This window comes from Diadema setosum, chromosome 2, assembly GCF_964275005.1.
Source record: "Diadema setosum chromosome 2, eeDiaSeto1, whole genome shotgun sequence".
Lineage (NCBI taxonomy): Eukaryota > Metazoa > Echinodermata > Echinoidea > Diadematoida > Diadematidae > Diadema > Diadema setosum.
The window spans coordinates 37,451,936-37,479,376 of NC_092686.1; the positions used below are offsets into that span (position 1 = coordinate 37,451,936).

General features: G+C 39.6%; 1 protein-coding gene across 1 annotated transcript in view; it reads left to right on the top strand.

Annotated features, from left to right (window-relative positions):
• Window positions 1–14,840: 14,840 nt before the first annotated feature.
• Window positions 14,841–27,441, top strand: part of LOC140244776 (uncharacterized) — a 43,045-nt gene continuing 30,444 nt past the window's right edge. The window contains exons 1-2 of the mRNA XM_072324398.1: window positions 14,841–14,924; window positions 23,907–24,119. Coding sequence (XP_072180499.1) covers window positions 14,841–14,924; window positions 23,907–24,119 — 297 coding nt within the window. The remainder of the gene's footprint in view (window positions 14,925–23,906; window positions 24,120–27,441) is intronic.

Here is a 27,441-nt window from a genome sequence, read left to right on the forward strand (position 1 = left end):
ACCAGGAAAGGCTGGTTGACTATCAGGTAAAGTCTGATTGACTATCAGGAAAAGTCTGATTGACTACGGGAAAGACCGTTGACTATCAGGAAAGTCTGATACAGTATTCCATCACGGGCAAGGCACAACTACTGGCTGGGATGTCTCTATGGGGGCCGGAGGTGTGAGTTTGCGTCAGTGAAAGACAAGATGAGGTGGGTCTCTGAACCGTTTATCTTCGTGATAGTAAATCGGAGCATGACGTTGGCAATGTAAGTCCATTGAAAAGCTATCAGGGATTCATGTTTGTCATGTTTTTTTAAACTGATTTCATCCTTTCATCTTTGGCTCTTCGTGGAGGGAACCAGTCCATGGATGCGTCGTTGCTACGCCAAACGCGCACATACAAACTGCGCGGTTACCATCACTGTGGCAACAACTACCACCAGTTTAGACGCATTCCATCACAAGCAGGTTAGTTTTGAAATCCGTCCGACCAGGAGCAGACGTATACCCTTGTGTGTATGTTCTGCTTCAGAAACGGATTTTTAATCTAACATCACATCGCATCCTGGTCGCTGATGAAGAATGCGATGACTAACCTGTTTGGTGTCTTGTTTCAAAAACATGCGCTTTCCTCGCCAGGATAAAGCGTTTTAATGCCATTTTAGGTTTTAATCTCATTCACTTCTGTTCGTTATTGATCAGTGACTACCAGGAAAGGCTGGTTGACTATCAGGTAAAGTCTGATTGACTATCAGGAAAAGTCTGATTGACTACGGGAAAGACCGTTGACTATCAGGAAAGTCTGATACAGTATTCCATCACGGGCAAGGCACAACTACTGGCTGGGATGTCTCTATGGGGGCCGGAGGTGTGAGTTTGCGTCAGTGAAAGACAAGATGAGGTGGGTCTCTGAACCGTTTATCTTCGTGATAGTAAATCGGAGCATGACGTTGGCAATGTAAGTCCATTGAAAAGCTATCAGGGATTCATGTTTGTCATGTTTTTTTTAAACTGATTTCATCCTTTCATCTTTGGCTCTTCGTGGAGGGAACCAGTCCATGGATGCGTCGTTGCTACGCCAAACGCGCACATACAAACTGCGCGGTTACCATCACTGTGGCAACAACTACCACCAGTTTAGACGCATTCCATCACAAGCAGGTTAGTTTTGAAATCCGTCCGACCAGGAGCAGACGTATACCCTTGTGTGTATGTTCTGCTTCAGAAACGGATTTTTAATCTAACATCACATCGCATCCTGGTCGCTGATGAAGAATGCGATGACTAACCTGTTTGGTGTCTTGTTTCAAAAACATGCGCTTTCCTCGCCAGGATAAAGCGTTTTAATGCCATTTTAGGTTTTAATCTCATTCACTTCTGTTCGTTATTGATCAGTGACTACCAGGAAAGGCTGGTTGACTATCAGGTAAAGTCTGATTGACTATCAGGAAAAGTCTGATTGACTACGGGAAAGACCGTTGACTATCAGGAAAGTCTGATACAGTATTCCATCACGGGCAAGGCACAACTACTGGCTGGGATGTCTCTATGGGGGCCGGAGGTGTGAGTTTGCGTCAGTGAAAGACAAGATGAGGTGGGTCTCTGAACCGTTTATCTTCGTGATAGTAAATCGGAGCATGACGTTGGCAATGTAAGTCCATTGAAAAGCTATCAGGGATTCATGTTTGTCATGTTTTTTTTAAACTGATTTCATCCTTTCATCTTTGGCTCTTCGTGGAGGGAACCAGTCCATGGATGCGTCGTTGCTACGCCAAACGCGCACATACAAACTGCGCGGTTACCATCACTGTGGCAACAACTACCACCAGTTTAGACGCATTCCATCACAAGCAGGTTAGTTTTGAAATCCGTCCGACCAGGAGCAGACGTATACCCTTGTGTGTATGTTCTGCTTCAGAAACGGATTTTTAATCTAACATCACATCGCATCCTGGTCGCTGATGAAGAATGCGATGACTAACCTGTTTGGTGTCTTGTTTCAAAAACATGCGCTTTCCTCGCCAGGATAAAGCGTTTTAATGCCATTTTAGGTTTTAATCTCATTCACTTCTGTTCGTTATTGATCAGTGACTACCAGGAAAGGCTGGTTGACTATCAGGTAAAGTCTGATTGACTATCAGGAAAAGTCTGATTGACTACGGGAAAGACCGTTGACTATCAGGAAAGTCTGATACAGTATTCCATCACGGGCAAGGCACAACTACTGGCTGGGATGTCTCTATGGGGGCCGGAGGTGTGAGTTTGCGTCAGTGAAAGACAAGATGAGGTGGGTCTCTGAACCGTTTATCTTCGTGATAGTAAATCGGAGCATGACGTTGGCAATGTAAGTCCATTGAAAAGCTATCAGGGATTCATGTTTGTCATGTTTTTTTAAACTGATTTCATCCTTTCATCTTTGGCTCTTCGTGGAGGGAACCAGTCCATGGATGCGTCGTTGCTACGCCAAACGCGCACATACAAACTGCGCGGTTACCATCACTGTGGCAACAACTACCACCAGTTTAGACGCATTCCATCACAAGCAGGTTAGTTTTGAAATCCGTCCGACCAGGAGCAGACGTATACCCTTGTGTGTATGTTCTGCTTCAGAAACGGATTTTTAATCTAACATCACATCGCATCCTGGTCGCTGATGAAGAATGCGATGACTAACCTGTTTGGTGTCTTGTTTCAAAAACATGCGCTTTCCTCGCCAGGATAAAGCGTTTTAATGCCATTTTAGGTTTTAATCTCATTCACTTCTGTTCGTTATTGATCAGTGACTACCAGGAAAGGCTGGTTGACTATCAGGTAAAGTCTGATTGACTATCAGGAAAAGTCTGATTGACTACGGGAAAGACCGTTGACTATCAGGAAAGTCTGATACAGTATTCCATCACGGGCAAGGCACAACTACTGGCTGGGATGTCTCTATGGGGGCCGGAGGTGTGAGTTTGCGTCAGTGAAAGACAAGATGAGGTGGGTCTCTGAACCGTTTATCTTCGTGATAGTAAATCGGAGCATGACGTTGGCAATGTAAGTCCATTGAAAAGCTATCAGGGATTCATGTTTGTCATGTTTTTTTTAAACTGATTTCATCCTTTCATCTTTGGCTCTTCGTGGAGGGAACCAGTCCATGGATGCGTCGTTGCTACGCCAAACGCGCACATACAAACTGCGCGGTTACCATCACTGTGGCAACAACTACCACCAGTTTAGACGCATTCCATCACAAGCAGGTTAGTTTTGAAATCCGTCCGACCAGGAGCAGACGTATACCCTTGTGTGTATGTTCTGCTTCAGAAACGGATTTTTAATCTAACATCACATCGCATCCTGGTCGCTGATGAAGAATGCGATGACTAACCTGTTTGGTGTCTTGTTTCAAAAACATGCGCTTTCCTCGCCAGGATAAAGCGTTTTAATGCCATTTTAGGTTTTAATCTCATTCACTTCTGTTCGTTATTGATCAGTGACTACCAGGAAAGGCTGGTTGACTATCAGGTAAAGTCTGATTGACTATCAGGAAAAGTCTGATTGACTACGGGAAAGACCGTTGACTATCAGGAAAGTCTGATACAGTATTCCATCACGGGCAAGGCACAACTACTGGCTGGGATGTCTCTATGGGGGCCGGAGGTGTGAGTTTGCGTCAGTGAAAGACAAGATGAGGTGGGTCTCTGAACCGTTTATCTTCGTGATAGTAAATCGGAGCATGACGTTGGCAATGTAAGTCCATTGAAAAGCTATCAGGGATTCATGTTTGTCATGTTTTTTTAAACTGATTTCATCCTTTCATCTTTGGCTCTTCGTGGAGGGAACCAGTCCATGGATGCGTCGTTGCTACGCCAAACGCGCACATACAAACTGCGCGGTTACCATCACTGTGGCAACAACTACCACCAGTTTAGACGCATTCCATCACAAGCAGGTTAGTTTTGAAATCCGTCCGACCAGGAGCAGACGTATACCCTTGTGTGTATGTTCTGCTTCAGAAACGGATTTTTAATCTAACATCACATCGCATCCTGGTCGCTGATGAAGAATGCGATGACTAACCTGTTTGGTGTCTTGTTTCAAAAACATGCGCTTTCCTCGCCAGGATAAAGCGTTTTAATGCCATTTTAGGTTTTAATCTCATTCACTTCTGTTCGTTATTGATCAGTGACTACCAGGAAAGGCTGGTTGACTATCAGGTAAAGTCTGATTGACTATCAGGAAAAGTCTGATTGACTACGGGAAAGACCGTTGACTATCAGGAAAGTCTGATACAGTATTCCATCACGGGCAAGGCACAACTACTGGCTGGGATGTCTCTATGGGGGCCGGAGGTGTGAGTTTGCGTCAGTGAAAGACAAGATGAGGTGGGTCTCTGAACCGTTTATCTTCGTGATAGTAAATCGGAGCATGACGTTGGCAATGTAAGTCCATTGAAAAGCTATCAGGGATTCATGTTTGTCATGTTTTTTTAAACTGATTTCATCCTTTCATCTTTGGCTCTTCGTGGAGGGAACCAGTCCATGGATGCGTCGTTGCTACGCCAAACGCGCACATACAAACTGCGCGGTTACCATCACTGTGGCAACAACTACCACCAGTTTAGACGCATTCCATCACAAGCAGGTTAGTTTTGAAATCCGTCCGACCAGGAGCAGACGTATACCCTTGTGTGTATGTTCTGCTTCAGAAACGGATTTTTAATCTAACATCACATCGCATCCTGGTCGCTGATGAAGAATGCGATGACTAACCTGTTTGGTGTCTTGTTTCAAAAACATGCGCTTTCCTCGCCAGGATAAAGCGTTTTAATGCCATTTTAGGTTTTAATCTCATTCACTTCTGTTCGTTATTGATCAGTGACTACCAGGAAAGGCTGGTTGACTATCAGGTAAAGTCTGATTGACTATCAGGAAAAGTCTGATTGACTACGGGAAAGACCGTTGACTATCAGGAAAGTCTGATACAGTATTCCATCACGGGCAAGGCACAACTACTGGCTGGGATGTCTCTATGGGGGCCGGAGGTGTGAGTTTGCGTCAGTGAAAGACAAGATGAGGTGGGTCTCTGAACCGTTTATCTTCGTGATAGTAAATCGGAGCATGACGTTGGCAATGTAAGTCCATTGAAAAGCTATCAGGGATTCATGTTTGTCATGTTTTTTTAAACTGATTTCATCCTTTCATCTTTGGCTCTTCGTGGAGGGAACCAGTCCATGGATGCGTCGTTGCTACGCCAAACGCGCACATACAAACTGCGCGGTTACCATCACTGTGGCAACAACTACCACCAGTTTAGACGCATTCCATCACAAGCAGGTTAGTTTTGAAATCCGTCCGACCAGGAGCAGACGTATACCCTTGTGTGTATGTTCTGCTTCAGAAACGGATTTTTAATCTAACATCACATCGCATCCTGGTCGCTGATGAAGAATGCGATGACTAACCTGTTTGGTGTCTTGTTTCAAAAACATGCGCTTTCCTCGCCAGGATAAAGCGTTTTAATGCCATTTTAGGTTTTAATCTCATTCACTTCTGTTCGTTATTGATCAGTGACTACCAGGAAAGGCTGGTTGACTATCAGGTAAAGTCTGATTGACTATCAGGAAAAGTCTGATTGACTACGGGAAAGACCGTTGACTATCAGGAAAGTCTGATACAGTATTCCATCACGGGCAAGGCACAACTACTGGCTGGGATGTCTCTATGGGGGCCGGAGGTGTGAGTTTGCGTCAGTGAAAGACAAGATGAGGTGGGTCTCTGAACCGTTTATCTTCGTGATAGTAAATCGGAGCATGACGTTGGCAATGTAAGTCCATTGAAAAGCTATCAGGGATTCATGTTTGTCATGTTTTTTTTAAACTGATTTCATCCTTTCATCTTTGGCTCTTCGTGGAGGGAACCAGTCCATGGATGCGTCGTTGCTACGCCAAACGCGCACATACAAACTGCGCGGTTACCATCACTGTGGCAACAACTACCACCAGTTTAGACGCATTCCATCACAAGCAGGTTAGTTTTGAAATCCGTCCGACCAGGAGCAGACGTATACCCTTGTGTGTATGTTCTGCTTCAGAAACGGATTTTTAATCTAACATCACATCGCATCCTGGTCGCTGATGAAGAATGCGATGACTAACCTGTTTGGTGTCTTGTTTCAAAAACATGCGCTTTCCTCGCCAGGATAAAGCGTTTTAATGCCATTTTAGGTTTTAATCTCATTCACTTCTGTTCGTTATTGATCAGTGACTACCAGGAAAGGCTGGTTGACTATCAGGTAAAGTCTGATTGACTATCAGGAAAAGTCTGATTGACTACGGGAAAGACCGTTGACTATCAGGAAAGTCTGATACAGTATTCCATCACGGGCAAGGCACAACTACTGGCTGGGATGTCTCTATGGGGGCCGGAGGTGTGAGTTTGCGTCAGTGAAAGACAAGATGAGGTGGGTCTCTGAACCGTTTATCTTCGTGATAGTAAATCGGAGCATGACGTTGGCAATGTAAGTCCATTGAAAAGCTATCAGGGATTCATGTTTGTCATGTTTTTTTAAACTGATTTCATCCTTTCATCTTTGGCTCTTCGTGGAGGGAACCAGTCCATGGATGCGTCGTTGCTACGCCAAACGCGCACATACAAACTGCGCGGTTACCATCACTGTGGCAACAACTACCACCAGTTTAGACGCATTCCATCACAAGCAGGTTAGTTTTGAAATCCGTCCGACCAGGAGCAGACGTATACCCTTGTGTGTATGTTCTGCTTCAGAAACGGATTTTTAATCTAACATCACATCGCATCCTGGTCGCTGATGAAGAATGCGATGACTAACCTGTTTGGTGTCTTGTTTCAAAAACATGCGCTTTCCTCGCCAGGATAAAGCGTTTTAATGCCATTTTAGGTTTTAATCTCATTCACTTCTGTTCGTTATTGATCAGTGACTACCAGGAAAGGCTGGTTGACTATCAGGTAAAGTCTGATTGACTATCAGGAAAAGTCTGATTGACTACGGGAAAGACCGTTGACTATCAGGAAAGTCTGATACAGTATTCCATCACGGGCAAGGCACAACTACTGGCTGGGATGTCTCTATGGGGGCCGGAGGTGTGAGTTTGCGTCAGTGAAAGACAAGATGAGGTGGGTCTCTGAACCGTTTATCTTCGTGATAGTAAATCGGAGCATGACGTTGGCAATGTAAGTCCATTGAAAAGCTATCAGGGATTCATGTTTGTCATGTTTTTTTAAACTGATTTCATCCTTTCATCTTTGGCTCTTCGTGGAGGGAACCAGTCCATGGATGCGTCGTTGCTACGCCAAACGCGCACATACAAACTGCGCGGTTACCATCACTGTGGCAACAACTACCACCAGTTTAGACGCATTCCATCACAAGCAGGTTAGTTTTGAAATCCGTCCGACCAGGAGCAGACGTATACCCTTGTGTGTATGTTCTGCTTCAGAAACGGATTTTTAATCTAACATCACATCGCATCCTGGTCGCTGATGAAGAATGCGATGACTAACCTGTTTGGTGTCTTGTTTCAAAAACATGCGCTTTCCTCGCCAGGATAAAGCGTTTTAATGCCATTTTAGGTTTTAATCTCATATATATATATATATATACATACGCATTGTAATAATTATCAAACTGCGAAACCACTGAGGGCAGAAACACAGAACAAAATGCATCTCATAATACTCTCATTAAAACTCTAATACATACAAACACAAATACGAAACAAGACTTAAAAGACGCTTTGGCACTTAAAACATCATCACCACTATCAATTTACTATTTCAGTTTTATCATCAAGTATCTTGCTATATCCCCTGAAGAGTACTACTTTTGAAAGGACAATGATAAGTATATTATGAAGATAGGCCTAAACATTTTAGCACGTTCAATTACCAGGTTGAAAGATGTGCTGGTTTGCTTGTTACTCTTTGTGTGTATGTGTGTGTGTGTGTGTGTGTGTGCCTGTGTACTTGTTTAAAATTGAAGCAAAAAAAAAATGAGACCGAAGCAATTCACGTTGATAGTTGAATAAAGAATATTTTCCGTTTTATAAAAGATGTGCATACTTCCGGATAGAGAAGATTCTTATTGTCAGTTCTGGCCAAGGTTAAAGAGGAGAGAAACAAGTTGTAACATTTTACGAAGTGATGAAGTTTTACTCAACTCCTTGTGATTATAGGGTCAAACTTCGGCATGATAATAGGATGAATTTTCGCTTGTACTCAAGAATAGCTATAGGTCACTTCAGTTTGGATAGCAAATTAATACTCCCGCAGATACGAGGCAAAAAAAAAATATTATAAGAAAACAGAGGTCTTCCAGAGTGGGGGCACGACATACATGACGTTGATTTATGATAATAATAATTATAATGTCTTACCTAATTAAGAAAGATGACATTCGTTAAATGATAGGAAATAGTGTGCAGAGATGTGTTTCTGGAGATTTTAGACACATTCCCGCAAACAATTACAATATGGAAAGGGAAGGAAAAGAGAGGATTTATCAGACGAAATATTGTGTAGCGTATTGTAATATTTTATAAAAATGTTGCATTAAAAAAGATCTAAATGCCGAGTTTAGTGGTAACTTCTAGATGTGAATTGAGATATAATCAAGAAACATCAATGAATTGCACAAATAAGTTGTTCTTCTTAGAATTGAATGATGCGTATGGCATTCCGCACCAGAGACCAGAACGGTAAACATCTTCTTTATATAGTACATATATATAAATAAATTAAAGAGAATCAACCAAGTCAACGCCTGAGTAGTCTCAAGTTATAATATTGAATAACACTACCCATACTAAAAGAGAAAACGTAACAAGCAAAAAAGAAAGAAACCGCAAACTTGTTCCGACAAGATTACTACCGTGACGTCACAGCAACTTCAGTGTGTATCCATTCTCACGTACAACAGTTGGAATATATATATATTTTTTTTTTAAAGTACATTAATATCCTTCTTCTTCCGATTTCACTGATTTGGAAATAACAGTTGTTATAGTCTAATCATTAATTGATATCGTAAATAAAGGAAAAAGCATACAGTAATTAGCATCAAACAAAAATAGTAAGGTATGATACAGCAACTTGCATTGTCAAATTAAAAATCAAACATCCAATAAATCGCACCCTAATTTCCCCTTCCACTTTGCAATATTTACAGTCTGCCTCTTTAATATCATAGTTTAAAAAAGATTATGAGATCTCAGGATTTTTACTGAAATTTACAAACATAAATGTAATTCTTTTATATGAGAAATGAGCATTTAAGTAATATACTTATCTTCCAAAAATAATGTAAACCCAAACACTTTTTTTTTCTGGCCAGTTTTATCATAGACGAGGCACGATTCTGAAGGTTTCAATGCGGATGGAAATTTGCATCTTGAAAATGATGAGATGATTTTGATTAGTACAGGGAGAAGGTGAAGAACATTTTCCTTCAACAATATCAGCTATAGGATATAAATGGGATCCCCGGAAGGCTGTGTGATTAACTTCATACTTACATGATTTACTTTCCTTACAGCATTATGATTCTCAGCAAATCGTTTTCAGTGGCAGGATCAAATTTTACACAATGATCAATGCCATCACGAGGCCCATGAGGTCCGAGGGCCGTCATCGTTTAGACTGGATATCGGTTGGAGAATATCAACTCTGATATCACTGTGAATCTTTTCCATACATTTTCTCAGCAAAGAAAATGGGAACTTTGTTTCGGAGACCGTGTACAGAGTCACACACACACACACACACACACACACACAAACAAAGGGAAGGCACTTTCCTATTCAACATAATAGTCGACATGTTTTATGCAAATCGCCCGAGGACGGATTCTCTTTCACATGGGTATTAGGCAATTTAGTGTACGATTTAGTATACGATTTAGTATAAGAAAGGCTCTTGGCATTCGCGGAATGAATTTTCTTCGACTTTCGTTTTGCTTGACGTGATACAGTAAGCCCCCTGTCATGCTAAAGTGTAATCGCAACAAGCAAAAATTATAATTTAGCAATCATGACAGAGTTCAGCACTTTCCTTCTTTTTTTTTCTTTTTTTTTTTTCGTTTTGTGACAATATACTATTTCCCCACCCCTTCTAACCTTGACCGGAACTGACGGCAAGAACATGCTATTTCCGGAAGTACCCGGATCTCTGTCGCATCTTTTATCAGACTGCATGCGGTATCCACCCACCGGAAATTGTCTGTATTCACCTGCAATGCTGCTGACTGGCACTTTTTTTTCTTCAATTTTAAATGCGGCGACGCGGCGTGACAATAGTGCATCTGTACTGCTGTTCAAAATATGACGTTTGTGTTTGTTTGTTTGTTTGTGTGTGCGTGTTATTTTGAATACTGTACCCCATTTCCACCACGGCCGTTCCACTGCTAATCGACTTATTTATGCTACACTTGTAAAAAGTGATATAAGGCATATACACAAATATTGATATTGTTGCAGTTACCTGAGCCAGAAAAAGAAATAGACCGCTTGATTTTGTCAGGAAAATCCATCTGTAAAAGTCTCATCACCATCGATATACCATTAGAAATTGATATATTTTTATTTTATTTTATTTTCATTTTTATCATTTCCTATTGCTTCCTTTCATATATGATATTCGTTCTTGAAAAAAAAAAATGTATGTAAGATCCAAACGTTACGAATATTAGCTGTGTAAATGACTATGTAAGTATTTTGTTGATTTGTGGATTTGTATTGATTTTGAAATGCAGAAATAAAAACTGAACTGAACTGAACTGATATGAGTATTGATCAACTGTGCGTAATATATCATCTCAATTTCATGACTTTCCCTGATGCTTTGTTTGTCAGAAATAACGACTTTGCTTTTCGCTACACTGAAAGGGATTAAATTCATGAACCTCAGGAAAGATCGTCCGATATTTTCCGACTAATGCACAGTCATACCGAAAAACTTTTCAGCTCTTAAAGGAATTTTCCATCTGTCCGGATTAATGTTTCCCCACTGCGGATTACATTTACATTTGTTTTGTTTTGTTTTATCTGTTTCAATGCGATTTAAAAAACCACTATCAGCCAGCGGGCTTTTAGATGTGAGTCCATAATCATATCGGCTTACAACATAGAGCAGCACATGAAAGTTACAATGCAATATTGTCAAGAAGAGAGAGAGAGAGAGAAAGAGAGAGAGAGAGCATAATTTTGGCAAAGAAAAGGAACAACCGAAGTTAAGGTATAAAGAGAAAAAAGGGCGTATGCATTGACAACAACACAAAAAAAAGAAATAAAAGTATAACATAATTATTTTCGATCGTCTTAAAGGGATGGTATACTGTTGTAGTTGAGATTGAGGCTTCAGATTTCGTTTCATGTATTTCAGCAAGGCACATGATTCAGCCAGCACAGCTGTTCTTCCTCATGAGTTAAACATATGGTGTAAAAAATTATATATAAAAGTATTTCGAAACATATATAGGCACCTACATGTACATACAAACAAAGTATAAACAACATAGGATCGGATAAAACAAAAAAGCATAAGTAAAAAAAGATATTTACAGAAAAAAATGAATTCACACTCAGATTTACTCAAATGAGGGAGTGATACAAAATAATTGTGGTGTGTGATACAAATTTAAACTCCATTTATAACCGCTAAAAGTTGTTTGTTGTTTTATGCATCTTGGCAATGTATTCCATAATTTTGAACCTTGGTAATTAAAACTCTTTTGCCTAAAGCAGGTTTTGTCCTAACTTCAATACTAATGTTGTTTTCCTTGAATTATAATAAAAACACATTTCAACTCAAACATCTCACTCATGAAGGGGTTAAATTATAAGCGCCTTTATACATTGTGCACAAACTAATTGTTTCTTCTCATCTCAAGTGTGTCAACATTAATTTGTGAGTATAACAAATTAGTTGGATATCTCGAATTTATGCCCGCAGCACAGTTCTCAGAGACCGATTTTGGAGAATTTGAAGACGCTGAGTATAACTACGTTTAATATTTGACCACATAACATCTCAATAATCAAAATTACTTTGGATGATTGCTTTATGAATTAGAATCGCCGTTTCAACCGATATGAAAAGTCGTATTCGTTTTCAGAAATATAAATTTCTTTAAAGTGCATTTACACAGATATTCAGTATGATGGCTCCAGTTGAGAGACTGGTCAATATACACACTTAGATATTTACAATAAAGAACTTGAGCTGTTCTTACATCGTTTACCCTCACATTCAAATTTACTTGTGCAACCTTTTTCTTAGAACCCATCAGCATAGTTTCACATTTCTCCAATTTATGAGTTAATAGATTACACGATAGCCAATCTGCAATACCGGCCATATCATGGCTTAAAATTTCTTCGATCTGTTTCACATTTTGACAAGACACATAAATACACTTGTCGTCAGCATTATAATGCAACCGATGAACGTTGTATACTGCAGTTCGGTTAGGCACATCGTTGATATTATAGATTGTGAACAACAATGGGCCAAGATTGGACCCTTGCAGGACTCCACGTGTTACGCCAAGTGATTTCGATTGAAAACGATTTACCTCAGAGTATATTGTGTGCGATTGCTGAGGCAATTCTTAAACTATTCATAGGCTTGTGGGAACATATTACCAACCATTCGCGGCTTTAATATCTACCAGTATTGCGCGGTCCACTGTGTCAAAGGCTTTTCTTAACCCTATATAAAGCCCAAGGGGGGCACATTTCCCCCCCCCCACCATATTTTCGTTTGCCACTCCTACACCCTTTACTCGATTTCAACCAAATTTGGTGACTTTTCCTAAAATCTTACTGCAAACATTTTGATATATAATTTAGCTATGTCCGATATTGCTGATTGCCATGGCAACCGTAAACTTACAACCATGTCAGTCAGATTTTGAATGATTTTGTGTTCCAATTTCACTTAACAGTATAATAATGGATGAAATGGGGGTTTTCTTGGCTGTAATTTGCTGAAGGACCAAAATGTGAAGTAATTATATTTGTGAATTACCCTGAAATGGTCTTCTTATTATTTCCTTTATTTTTTATATGACATAGGCATCAAACAATAGATATGATAGAAATAATCAAAAATACAGCATTTTCCAAAGACTACCCTTTTATTTTGTGATATCTTCACACAAGCTTTGCCTGTAATATCATTTTTTTTATCATATTATCAATCTGCAAACTCAAAATTTCAATATTTTGGAAATATGAAATGTGATACCAATATATGTACCCATTCCAAGCAATACATCATAGGTTTCATATATTTCTTTATATTGTAACGAGTAGCGCCCCCACGTGTTGACCTTGAGAAATTTCAACCATAACAAATAGTGAAGGTTGACTTGTTTTTCCTTTTTGGTAAATATGAAAATGATTGATATGAAATAAAAACATATATACTGGGGATAAAGAAATAAAAAGAAAAAACATGATTTTAGCGTATTTCCTATGTATTTCTGTATATTTTGGTAAATAGCGCCCTCAGTGGATGACCTTGAGAAATTTCAAATGTTGGGTCATGTAGAGTATGAGTTGCTCTACCCATGTGCCAAATATGACGGTCATACATCATATAATAAAAAAGTTATATAGGGGGGGCAATGTGCCCCCCCCCCCCCCCTTGGGCCTGGAAGGGGTCAAAATAGCTTGGGCTTTATAGGGTTAAGTCTATACATATACTGGCAATTCCTGTCATCCTACCATCATCCATACAGGAGAGCCAATTTTCTGTAACTTTCGGGAGTGTGATCATCGTTGAATGCTGTAGGCAAAAACCTGACTGGTTTTTGTTCATGGCGTCAACTGAATACAGATAGAGTAAACTTAACTATGCACAATCTTTTCAAGCATCTTAAACAGTGATTGGCAGAATGGAGATCGGTCCATAGTTATTAACGTCTGTCTTGTTTCCATTTTTATAAATACGGATGGTTTTTGAAAGTTTCAATGGAGTCGGAATTTTACCAGTTTTAATGGACAAACTGAATTATAGGGCTAGTGGTGCAATTATATTCAGAAACGGCTTTTAGCAGACTTAGTGGTAGCGTACCCCCCCCCCCCCCACACACACACACACTTAATTTGTTTTCTCGGTAAAGCCTATAACGCTTTTTCGACATCTGATTCAGAAATTTGCTGAAAACTAAAGTTTGGTTGATTGACTGCCACATACATCCTGTGGCCATTATTACTATCATGTGTGAACTCCCCTCTCTATGGAGATGATTTGACCAACTTTACTAAAGGAAACATTAAATCGATCGGCAACCTCTTCTGAACTCATCAACGTACTATTTTCACCTCGTAAATACATGAATTCTGAAAATGTTCCACACCAGAGTTTGACGGTCTGCGCCATACCAACACAAGTGTCTTTTTTTTTGTCGTGTGTGCAAACTACATTTCAGTGGGAAAATGAACCTGCATAATTATCAGAGATACACTCACTTGACTTTCATTTACAGTCAGTTAACATGTGTCTGCGTCCCAGCTTCTCGAGATCCGCAAGGGGTTATGGACACTTTTTGCGTAGTCGTTGGTAAGAACAAGGAGGTACCTCCTTGGTAAGAACCATGAACCATTCTGAACCATTCTAAGAACCATTCTGCCATCCATGGTCCAAACTCGTTTGACCTTCACATGCTTTCGCACCTCACCGATGAGCCGTTGTCTCGTGGACGTCAGATCTTCGTGGGTGTAGATACGCGTTCCTCTGACGTCGGTGCGTTTCGTAGATTCCCTTCTCTTGTTAGTTCGTTAGCTTCACGATGATCGGCCTCATCTTCTGCCCCTCCCATTCTCGCGGAGTGACGCGATGACTCTGATCAATATGCAGCGGCGCGATGTTGATCTTGAGCTTCTCCCGGACGACGTCGACGACCAGCTGATTTGTGTCCTCGTATCCACGTGTTCCAGATTTCCTTGGAAGAGCAGACAATTCCTGCGGCTGTATGTGATTGTTCTTCACCGGCCTTCACAAACTCGTTCGAGGTGATCGACCTTCTTCTGTAGTTTATCGACTGTTTCGGCGAGAGACGTGATTTTTTGTTGTTGTTGAAGAAGGTCCACTTCAATTGCCCTGTATACCTCCTGGGTTGTACTTGTTCGCAGATTGCTGCCACAAAAGCCTCTACCAGTCTTTTATTGAAAGCCACTAATGAAAAGTTAGAGAGCATACATTACTAAGAGGAATTCAAAGTTTGTTTGATGAAGACTGATTTTGAAATGGCTGAGATATCCCAAAGTAAAGTAAAACAAAGTTGTGCTAATAATAGAGGTGGGTCTCATCTTTTATTAGAACCTCCACGTCCATGTCCGACAGTGCTATAATTAAAGGAGTGTAACATTGATATAACTCTAACAATCTTATATGAAGGGGCAAAAATGCTATCGCCTCTCAGTACTTTAGAATAGACCTTAAAGGCACGTTTTACCATTTGCAGATGAAACAAAACCCCAGAATTAGTGCTTCAAAATATTTCTAAAAAGTGAGTTAGAGTTAGAAACTACCAATGTAAAAATTTGAATCAGTATAATCCATGTTAAGTATTGTTAAATATACAAAATGTGAACAATAGTTATAATAAAAATGTTTCCAGAGTAAACCGTCTACAGTTATGGTTTATTGAGAAAAACAGTTATATCTCCTTATATCTTAGGCTTATTGCAAAACATTATATGGTACGATGTTTTGTGATACAACGGACCTACACATATTTATGCATCAAATGTGATATCTTTAACATTTTTAATCACTGCTCCCAAAGGTAAATAGAACCTTTAAAGGAAAATTTGGACATGATCATAAAGTAGAAATAATTACTCTCCATCGATGCACCGCTCTGCTTTGTATCTTTACACTAAAAACAACGCGGCGCAGGAGCTGCAAAAAATCCTTTATTTCAGCCGCAACTGTTACGTCACTATTGTGAGTGTGACAGATGTGAAAGATTTCATATTTATGTACAGCTGCCATTTTATATATAACCTGAAAGTTAGTATCAGTTACAACAGCAAAAGAAAGTTGGATAAGTTTGACATTCCATTTCGATTCGCATCATTCGCATCTAACTTCACAAGCATAAAGATTTAGCTATATATATGCCTGTGAACAGAAATATACGTACATGCATGGTGTATATGCCCGGACGGATAAGTAAAAAAAAAAAAGAAAAAAGAATGTCAAAGAAACAGTGCCATTTCCTTCCGACTTTAATTTGATTACTGTTAATTGAGGCGAAGTTTAAACTGTAGTCGAGACAAAAAGTTTTCTTTTTTTAACAGAGATATGCAACAAGTCTACTGTATAATGTCGCGAAGGAAAATTGAAGATGATTTAAAATAAACAGTCAAGTTAAATTAGATGAAGGTTAATTGAAGCGAATTTTAGTATGTAATAAGAGAAATTTGGTGTTTGTTTCTTTTTCTCAGGATTCTTCTGTATCCGTGTATCAACACGTAAGTCTTCTTTTTATGTCAACTTCTTAATCTTACCTCGGGAATGGTCTGTTTGTTTGTTTGTTTGTTTGTTTGTTTGTTTGTTTGGCTTTGTTTGGTTTGGTTTGGTTTGGTTTGGTTTAGTTTGATATGTCTTGCGATTGATGGATGGATGGTTAGATGAAGTTTGTTTGATAGATACTTTATTTTCTGCAAATCAATATACATAAGTTACATAATCATGAAGATGCAGGAAGTATACAAAGTAAATTCAACGCAGAGTCGTTTGACTTGCATAAACCACGATACATATAAGTACATAATCATGAACATGTAGGAAATATATAAAATAAATTTAACACAGTCTTTTGACTTGCATAAACAACGATATGAAAGAAATATAATATACAATATGCATGTCTATGCAGCAGTGATAAGAATAGCATTTATAGTTAAGAAACGATTATGCAGAGGGCCGCCATTATAAGCATTGCTTGAAAAGATGGCCGGCCCGAGGAAAAGATAAGGACGTACTAGATTCGTAACGATATAAATTCTGCTGCGAAAGTAGCAGGGGAAAATAAACTCTAGTGTGTGATGGTGGTGGTGGTGAATGTAATGTGTGTGCAGGTGCTTGAAGGTGCACAATGGCAGATAGGCTGGAATTTAGAATAATAAAATTGGTTTACTGAAAGAGGGGACGATATGCGTTATTGCTATCGGAAGACCAACATTAATTGTATAATTTGTTTGTTTTTAGTTCGTATTTGAAGTATACTGTAATAAAATATACTTCTTTAAGTTTGCTTTAAATGAAAACAAGGAGGCACACTGTTTCAACTCCTCAGGAAGAGTGTTCCATGTATTCGGACCTTGATGTCTAATTGACTTATGAGCAAGTAAAAGCTTCGGATTACTTAAATGAAAATCATGGGAACGACGAGTAGGGTATAAATGAATATGGTCATTGGTTACTAGGGTATTATGAAAAAATGGTAATAAATTTCGAGTGTGTTTATACATAAATATGGCAGTTAGGTATAGATGTATATCATGGGCTTTCAAAGTTTTTAGGCGATAAAATATGGGATCAGTGTGAGCCAAAAAATTTGAATGTGTGCATATACGAAGAGCCTTTTTCTGGAGAAGAAAAATTGTATTCAATTTTGTTTTGCTACTGTTGCCCCATACAATATTACAGTACATTACATATGGTAAAAATAAAGTATTGTATAACATAATTAAAGTTTGATCATTAATTAAATATTTTATTCTTCTTAAAACACCAGTTGCTTTAGATATTGCTGTTGTAATATTCTGAACATGAGTATTCCAAGATAGATTGCTATCTAGAGTCACTCCCAGGAACTTGGTTGAATGTTTCTCAGCAATGTTTATATCATCAATAAAAATGCTTTGAGGAAGGGTGGGTTGGGATTGCAACGTATGAAAATGTATAAAACATGTCTTATCAACATTCAATGAAAGCTTATTACTTCTAAACCATTTCGAGATGTTGCTTAATTCCGTATTTAATGTATCAACCAGTGTTATAATGTCCCTGTGGGAATAAAAAACATTGGCGTCGTCTGCAAATAAGATGAAATTTAAACGAGGAGAGGAGTTAATAATATCATTAATATAAATCAAAAAGAGTAGGGGCCCGAGGATAGACCCCTGAGGGACACCGCATAACACGTTAGAATATGTTGAGTGAGTGGATTTAAATGCAACATATTGTTTTCGATGACTTAAATAACTTCTGAACCACGACAGAGTAATCCCTCTCACACCATAATTATGTAATTTTTCAAGTAAAATGTCATAATCAATAGTGTCAAACGCTTTACTAAGATCCATAAAAACTCCAATTATGTGCTCCTTTTTAGTAAGCGCATCAATAATATTATCAACAGATTTAATTATAGCATAATCGGTAGAAAATCCTTTCCTAAAACCAAACTGATTCGCATTTAATATTTCATTTTCAATCATGAACGAGTGGAGACGCTTGTAGACTACTTTTTCTAAAATTTTCGATATTGCAGGTAACAATGAAATGGGTCTATAATTTTTCACCATTAAGGGATCTTCTCTTTTATAAATGGGGATAACTTTGGCCGTTTTGAAGGAGTCTGGATACTTTCCGTTGAGTAGGGATAGATTGAATATATGGGTGAGAGGGGCTGCTAGGGGGTAAATTATTTTTTTCAACATATTCACACTTAAGTTGTCAGGCCCACAGGATTTACTACATTTCAAAAATCGAACAGTATCAATAATTTCCGATTCATTAATTGGAGTAAAAAACAAAGAATTTTGATTACTTTCAGATAAATAATCTTTATAATTCTTTATATCGTTTATGGGAATAGATGCTGCCAAAGAAGGACCGACATTAACAAAAAAAAATGTTAAAAATATTTGCAATTTGATCAGGATTGGTAATAACATTATCGTTGTGAGTAATGCTGTCAGGACATTCCGTAGGTTTCTTTTTCAGTATTTCATTAACGGTCCGCCAAAGAGCACTTTTATCATCCTTATTAGATTTCAGTTTATTCGAAATATATGATTTACGTGAAACTCGAATCAAAGTAGTTAGTTTATTTCTATATATTTTATACCTTTTCACGTTTTCAGGAGTAGGTTTTCTCAGAGATATTTTATAAAGACGGTTTCGAGTGAGAATAGAACATATAAGACCTTGAGTAATCCAGGGTTGCCGAGCTTTTTCCTTCCATTTCTTTTGGGAGTTAAAGGAATGTGTTTATCACAATAATCTAATAATTTTTGTAAAAAAAATTTCATAAGAAGAGTTAACATCTTGGAGTTCAAAAACGTCATTCCATTGTTCTTCAAATAAATCTTGATTCAATGAATCAATATTATGTGGCGTTACGTTTCTATGCATTTTCAAGTATTGTTTGGGTTGGTGGCGTATTGGGGTTGTTACAGATTTATCATTAATCATAAAAATTGGTAGATGGTCGGATGTATCTGAATAAATAATGCCGTTCGTACAGGTTTCCGTTATTACGTTAGACATTATGTTATCTATTAATGTTTTGACAGCTTAAGAATGCTTAACAAGCAAACAACCACGAGACCCAAGGACTGAGCGATGAGGATAAAGTGCCTTGCCTTAGGGCACAACAGTCGCAGCAGAAGACTCGAACCACAAACTTCGAGACTGTTGTCCAATATCCACTGAGCCACAACAGCGCAATCGGTGTTTTCGGAGTGTATTTCATCATGGATGACCTCATTTTTGGGTGATGATCCATGGGCGTCACCGGGGGGGGGGGGGGGGGGGGGTGCGTTGGGTGCGAACGCACCCCCCTTCAAAAAAAAAAAAAAAAACCAAAAAAAACTTCAGTCTGCGAGCGACCTCAACGCCGCGGACGAGAAATAATGATAATAATAATTATTATTTTTTTTTTTTTTGCACCAGGGACAAAAAAAAAAAAAGAAAAGTCGTGGGCAAAAACAATTCGCACCCCTGGTTCTGGCAGCACTGATTTTATACATATCTACTGGTATTCTATACAGTGTTTACTATTTATCGACCGTACTGTACATCCGTACGGTACGGAGCACGTACACGTTTGCATGTACGTGTGCTACTTACAAGTATGTGGGGTCTATGTACGTTACTTCTGACCAATCCATATTGCTAGCCCAAGAGCGAGCCTTAGCCTCATTAAAAAAAAAAACAACAACAACAATGGAGGGGCAAGCGTATCATTTTGCCCACCCCCTCCATAATTCCAGAGACGAGAAGATTTTCTTACCTTTTTTTTGACAGAAAAAAAAAGTTGCCCCCATAAAAATATTGAAGGGGCAAGCATATTAAGCATATTATAATTTTGCCCCCACCCCCCATAATTAATAATTCCCGAAATGAGAAGATTTTCTTGCTTTTGAGAGAAAACAAAAATGTTGCCCCCATAAAAATATTGGAAGGGAAGCGCACCATTTGAACCCGCCCCACACAATCATAATTCCCGCGATGAAAAGATTTCTTGCTTTTTTGTTAGAAATCTGTCCAATTATTTCACCCAAAAGCAGTGGCGTAACTACGAAGGAGGGGAGGGAGGGAGCACGGGGGGGGGGGTGTTGACCCCCATTCGCTAGTTAAAAAAAAAAGAAAAAAAAAAAAAAGGAAAGAACGATTTAATAGTACACTGCTTTTGAATGAAAGGGTGATCAAGAAATAAGATATTTTTCTATGATTTCTTTTAACCATAGTTGAATAGGTATAGTGTGAAACATTGTTCAAAAAGCCCGGAGCCGACAAAAGATTGTGATTCAGCGTGATTCCTGGTTGGCATTCTGCATACATATGTTTTTCAACCGCAGTGTAGTGATTCTGCACGACCTCAACGTTGCGCACAAATTTGTACGCGAGCTCTGAGGTTACCGTGGGACCGATGACGTCACAGTGACGCTGATTAGCATAATTGAGTGGACCATCATTGCGACAAGTGCCTGATCACCCACCGCAGCGCAGACTGCAGCGGAGAAACTACTGGTGTTGTGTGTAGTGTGTTCGTAATTCAACCCGTGGTGGTTCATGGTGCTATTACATGTATTAGTGTAGGATCTTTGGTGCTAAAACATAGCTACATATATGTAGCAAGCATTGAGCCAAGCATATCGAATCACGATCAGACGATAGCCAAAATTATGTGGAATTATATCGCGTAGGAGCTGAATAGAACAGCAAGTCAAATTGTGTATAAGTAAAGTATCCACAGATCCTACAGAGATTGCAAAGATGCTTCTTTACATCGAGAGCAGCGCATTTATCGTAAGTAAAGACCATGAAAACTGATCAGTGCCGAGGAGCCGGCCCATGTTTGTGTGCATCGACTAGCGAATAGACTGTGAACACACAGATGCTACAGTGTACAATGTACACAGTAGTCAGTAGATGTAAAACTAGTTAGTACCGGTACGGTGAGACTCTAAAATCATGCAAGATTAAATGTATGACAAACGAGTTGTGAATAGTTTAATCTGTTAAATTTAATACCAGGTAATATTTAATCTATTACTTCACCTTCCAAGATCACCCATGCATTTGTGTGTGCATACAATATCATGAATATGAGTGGGTGTGTGTGTATTTAGATCTATGTTTTGTCGTTCAGTAAAATGTGTAAAATTACCTTCCAAAATCCAAGAATCAATGTACCTTGGAAATTTTTGTTTCCATGACACCATTGCCATTGCTAAACGTAAACGAGATGACTACTAGTATGTAGGAGCTACATGTAGGAGTCGCTATACCAATTGTGACATGACATATTGATAGAGATTATTAAGAAAATATAAATCTTAAAGAGATTTATGAATACAGTCAAACCTGCCTTAGCGGCCACCTGTCTATAGCGGCCACCTGTATAGCGGCCACTGCAAAATCCCCCCGAGAGAAAAGCCCTGTTAAAGACCCTGTGTATAGCGGCCACCTCTCTAACGCGGCCAGCAGCCACAAATTTTGTTTCCCGCGGGAGATATTAACCTGTCTATAGCAGCCAAAAACCCAATGGAGCCGTAGCCAAGCCGATAATTCAGCGTATTTTACTGTTTGGTAGCCGTGCGAGCAACGTTCAGTGATCGCCACCGCTGCATTCATCCCTCATTCAGTCATAATAATGCATGATTCTTCACGACAATAAACATGCTACTGTGCAACAATATCATATACACCGGCATGGTTAAATGCATGAAACACGGTGTATGCATACGTACACACATACACTGTACATGTAAGGATACAACGATGATACATGTACATGTAAGCAATGCACACAAAGTTGGATTACCTGTCTATAACGGCCACTTTTTCCGTCTCCCTTGGGTGGCCGCTATAGACAGGTTTGACTGTATATGTCTATAAGAACTTACAATTTGTATAAAAAGTAACCATTCCCTTAACTACGACCAGCCCGAGCCCTTCGCGTTGGGGCTCCCATGTAACTGTGTACAAGGAGCAAGGTTAAAGTCGGCATTCCCTCATCTTGTAATACTAGATTTTATGTTGATTACTGTATATTTCCCCTTGCTTCTTGTGAAAGAGGTACCTGTACAGTACAGTCTGTAAGTCAAGTGCTCTTTCATTATGCGAAAAAAGTGCATGGAAACATGTTAAATTTTCTTCAGGCCCTATATTTTCTTTATGTCATACATGTAGATCCTCTAGTCCATATACAATCTTTAGGCTCTATATTTTCTTTCTGTCATAGTCCATACAATCAAAGAATGTAGACCTTCTTATCCGGCATTGGCAACACCAAAACTTTAAGTATTTTCAACAGATTATCTAACTTTCCTTCTACTAACATTGCTGCATTTCCTCAATCCACTTATACTGTACAATGCTTAGATGGGTTTTAATCAAAGTCATTCTGTAATGACACTACATAAATTTGTATGGTTTACATACACTGTATTATATCCCAATGGTTCTTTAGCCAATTTGTACCCATTGACACAAAATTCACAAGTTGAGATGAAGCAACCATCCTGCTTGCAAGTTTCATATGCTGCTTAAGAGACAAGTTACAGAAGATCAGTATACTGTACTCTGCATTTGTTTTCGTATTTGATTCAAATATTTGACATACGTACATTGTATAAACGTGGCACGGCCATCCTACATACATGTACTGCATACAACTCAAAACAATTTGTGACCCGCTACAACAAAAGGATCCGAAAGTCGGGGGAGGACAATTTTCTGAAAATGGCGTGACATTATTCCCCTACTCTTCTCCTTTAATTTCATATATAATACGACTCATATAAGTACTCGGTTGCAGGGATATCGATGATTTTAGTAGCGCATGTCAAGTGATTGAGCAAATCAGAGTTTCGAGAAAAATGCCTTCAAAGTTTTCCTTCCGACGCTATCATGATCAGGTGGAGGCGAGACAGTTTTCACCGCTTGACAATAGAAGGCATGCTCCTAGCGACCTCCGCGATGTTCATTCAAGCTTAGCACCAGCGGTCTACGCACAACCAATCAGTAATTAGGATGCCACGCACTGACCAATAAGATCACTCCCTTGTTGCCAGGGGCGGAGTCTAACTGCGGCGCTAAATCCAAATCTTCGGACACGTTTCTGTTACATTGAAAGTTGGAAAATCATGGCCCAGAAAAACGCTGATTTCTTGCCTTTCCTTTGATCATTTAGCTTCGAAATTTCGGCAGATGATAGACAAAACATTAGACTACAAAACTATGCCAAAAACAGAAATCCAATTGTTTTGACCAATTTTGGTGATGTGACTTCAAATTCGATTTTCTTGGCTCAGCCATCAGCGACTTTAGGATCCTTTTGTTGTACATGGCAGGTCACATTTGCAAACATCCATGTTGGCTGCAAAACAGGTGGTGCTAATTTTGATCTTATTCCCTGTCCCAATCGTGACACAGGTGCACACCTTTGTGCTGCAATGCAGTGCCCTAGACACCCTGGCCAGGATCAGGGCCCAGCTACTCCACATCCTCTATGTGATGGGGCGTGAGGACCACCAGTTCCGGCTTCGCTTCAAGGGCCAGTACCTGCGGGATGCCTACACCCTGGACGACTATCGCATCGCCGACCGCTGCATCCTCAAGATGGTTCCCATGGCGAAGCGGCAAGAGGTAAGTATGTAGACCTAAATTATAAGACTGCCCAGCGCAGTGACTGTAAGTTGTTTTGCAGTTGTTTTTTTTTTTTTTGGGGGGGGGGGGGTAACTCTGGGAAACATGACCAGAACTGGCCCAAAATACTGTAAAAGCTGTTTTCACGAAGGTTAAATTTTCATGAATTTTGGTGAATCACTGTACTTAATGTAAGTTGTATCACAAATCTAACAACACACAAAAATATTGCCACTGGTCTCGATCACATTTGGTTTCAGCACAAAAATAGGATGTGCTCATTTTGTGGCATTTGGCACCTTCCGAGTTTGGGTGAAATGATGGCCATATGGCTGGCCAGATACATGCATGGTAGTATGTGTATTAAGATCATATCCCTCCTTGACAAACCTCAAGTGCAAGAGAGTACAATGATCTTGGTTGCTTTGTGTGCATGCTCTGTTATGTACAAAGTGTGTTTGTGTGTGTGTGTGTGTGTGTGTGTGTGTGAGTCTCTGTGTCACATCACAAGCATAACAAGAGGACTTCGTCGTATGACTTCGTCGTGAAAGGACGTGTTCTCAAGCGGCCCTCCACCACAGCACGCGTTCGATACCGTATAAGCAAGGAACTTGCTAGAATGTCTCAGCCACGCCCCTACACTCGGGCTACATCATCAAAGCAGCACACGCCAGGCGGCGCGGGCCCGGGGGACAGGGCTTCCTCACCGCATGGTCAGGGCCCCAGCAATGCAGAGCTTCAAAGGGACATTGCTAATCTTTCAAGCACCATTAGCTCAAAAATAGACAATCTGAACCATCAAATAGACACGAAAATTGACAAGTTGAACAAACAGATCAGTGACATAAACAAGCAGTTCACTGAAATCGAGAAGTCCCTCGAGTTCAACGATGCTAAAATTTCGGATGTGGAGAAGGAGATACCAAACGTGCGCAGTGTTCTGGAAAACGAAGTAAAAAAACTAGAGGAGAAAATGACGCTTAAATGGAGATTTATAATAGAAAGATGAATCTTCTCTTATATGTGGTCCCAGAGCAGAAAAACGAAAACATTCTTGAGACGCTCCAAAATGTCTTTGACAAGCTCGGGATGGAAGACGGCAGAGCCAAGAATATCAAGTTCGCGAACGCCCACAGGCTACCGGCTCGCAGGGATACTGGGAGACCCGAGGAACCGCAACGCCCGCCGCGCCCCTCGCCGATCATCGTCAAGTTTCTCTCCATGACAGACCGGGATGAGGTGCTTTCGGCTTTCGAGCAGCGGCAGCGTCAGCCCCAGAGAGCGGCGCCGGACCAGCGAGCGCCACCGCCATCTCGCATCACTGTGAGAACGGATTTGCCGCCTGCACTCAAGATTCGCCGGGGGATTCTAGCGAATGGAGCATACAAACTTCAGAAGGAAAAAGGTGTTTCGACAAGAATCAAGCTGCAAGGAGTCAAATTGATCCTTCAAAGCAAGGAAAAGGGCACAACTGGTTGGAACTTGGTTGAGGAATAAGCTGAATGAGGAATCCGCAAGTATCAATTCCTTCATATTACTCTGAATGATTTGGAAAAAGAAATTAAAAATTTTTACTCCAGAGAAGCGTTTTTAAGTGTCGACTGTCAAATTGATTTGAATGTCTTGCGAAAAGGATAGAAAGCGCTTGATCAAGAATGTAAACTTTATCCGTTAAGTCTGTTCAGTTGGAATCTCACAAACATGGCCTAATTTATTTTTTTCTCAGCCCTAGAGTCTATGATATAATTAAAGGCTGTTTTTAACATGGAGGAAATATAATGAGCCATTTCTTGTTCTGTGCAAGTTTTGTGTTATTCATAAGGCTGAAATGACTGGACGAAAGAAATTTCCCAGAGTATGTAACTCAATTGCACCAAATTTGTTTCAGTTTTCTTGGCAGCCGTAATTTAAAGGCTGTCGTTAATATAGATGGTATATAGCATGCCATTTTTTGTTTTGTGCAAGTTCTGTGGCATTTCAAAGTCTGGAGAAGAGAGGTTTTCCAAGCTGAAGAAAATAGCTAACTTTATCTATGTCATTAAAGAAGAGGTTTGGAATTTGTCCCAATAAGAAAGGACGGGACTGGACCCTGGGAAAGAAATTTCCCAGAGTATGCAACTCAATTGCACCAAATTTGTTTCAGTTTTCTTGGCAGCCGAAATTGAAAGGCTGTCATTGTAGATGGTATATAGAATGCCATTTCTTGTTTTGTGCAAGTTCTGTGGTACCACGTATTCAAAGTCTGGAGAAGAGAGGTTTTCCAAGCTGAAGAAAGTAGCTAACTTTAAAAAAAAAAAAAAAAAAAAAAAAAGGTTGTAAGGCTTGGTACCTCGGTATCTAGAGGAAAAAAGAAAAAAAAGGGTCTTTAAGGGTCAAATGATTGGACGAAAACCAAATTTGCTTAATAGTTTTCTTGGCAGCCGTAATTTAAATGCTGTCGTGCTGTTGTGCAAGTTCTGTGGTTTTTCAAAGTCTGGAAAAGAGAGGTTTTTCAAGCTGAAGAAAATATCTATGTTATTAAAGAAGATGTTTGGAATTTGTCCCCATAAGAGAGACCTCGGTATCTAGAGGGAAAAGGAAGCAAGGAAGAAAGAGAAAAGGAGGTTTTAGGGCTCGGTACCTCGGTACCTCGGTATCTAGAGGAAAAAAAAAGTTTTTAAGGCTGAAATGACGGGACTGGACCCTGGGAAAGAAATTTCCCAGAGTATGCAACTCAATTGCACCAAATTTGTTTCAGTTTTCTTGGCAGCCGCAATTGAAAGGCTGTCGTTAATGTAGATCAAAATGCCAGTTCTTGTTTTGTGCAAGTTCTGTGGCACCACGTATTCAAAGTCTGGAGAAGAGAGGTTTTCCAAGCTGAAGAAAATAGCTACCTTTATCGATGTTATTAAAGAAGATGTTTGGAATTTGTCTCCATAAGAGAGACCTCGGTATCTAGAGGAAAAAAAAAAAAAAGGTTTTAAGGCTCGGTATACCCCGGTATCTACATAGAGTAGAGGGGGAAAAAAATAGGGCTTTTAAGGGTGAAATGACTGGACGAAAGAAATTTCCCAGAGTATGTAACTCAATTGCACCAAATTTGCTTTAGTTTTCTTGGCAGCCGTAATTCAAATGCTGTCGTGCTGTTGTGCAAGTTCTGTGGTATTTCAAAGTCTGGAAAAGAGAGGTTTTTCAAGCTGAAGAAAATAGCTAATTTTTTCTATGTTATTAAAGAAGATGTTTGGAATTTGTCTCCATAAGAGACCTCGGTATCTAGAGGAAAAAAAGAAAGAAAAAGGTTTCGCATAATATTCTGTAAACATTATTGTCAGAATAATATGCA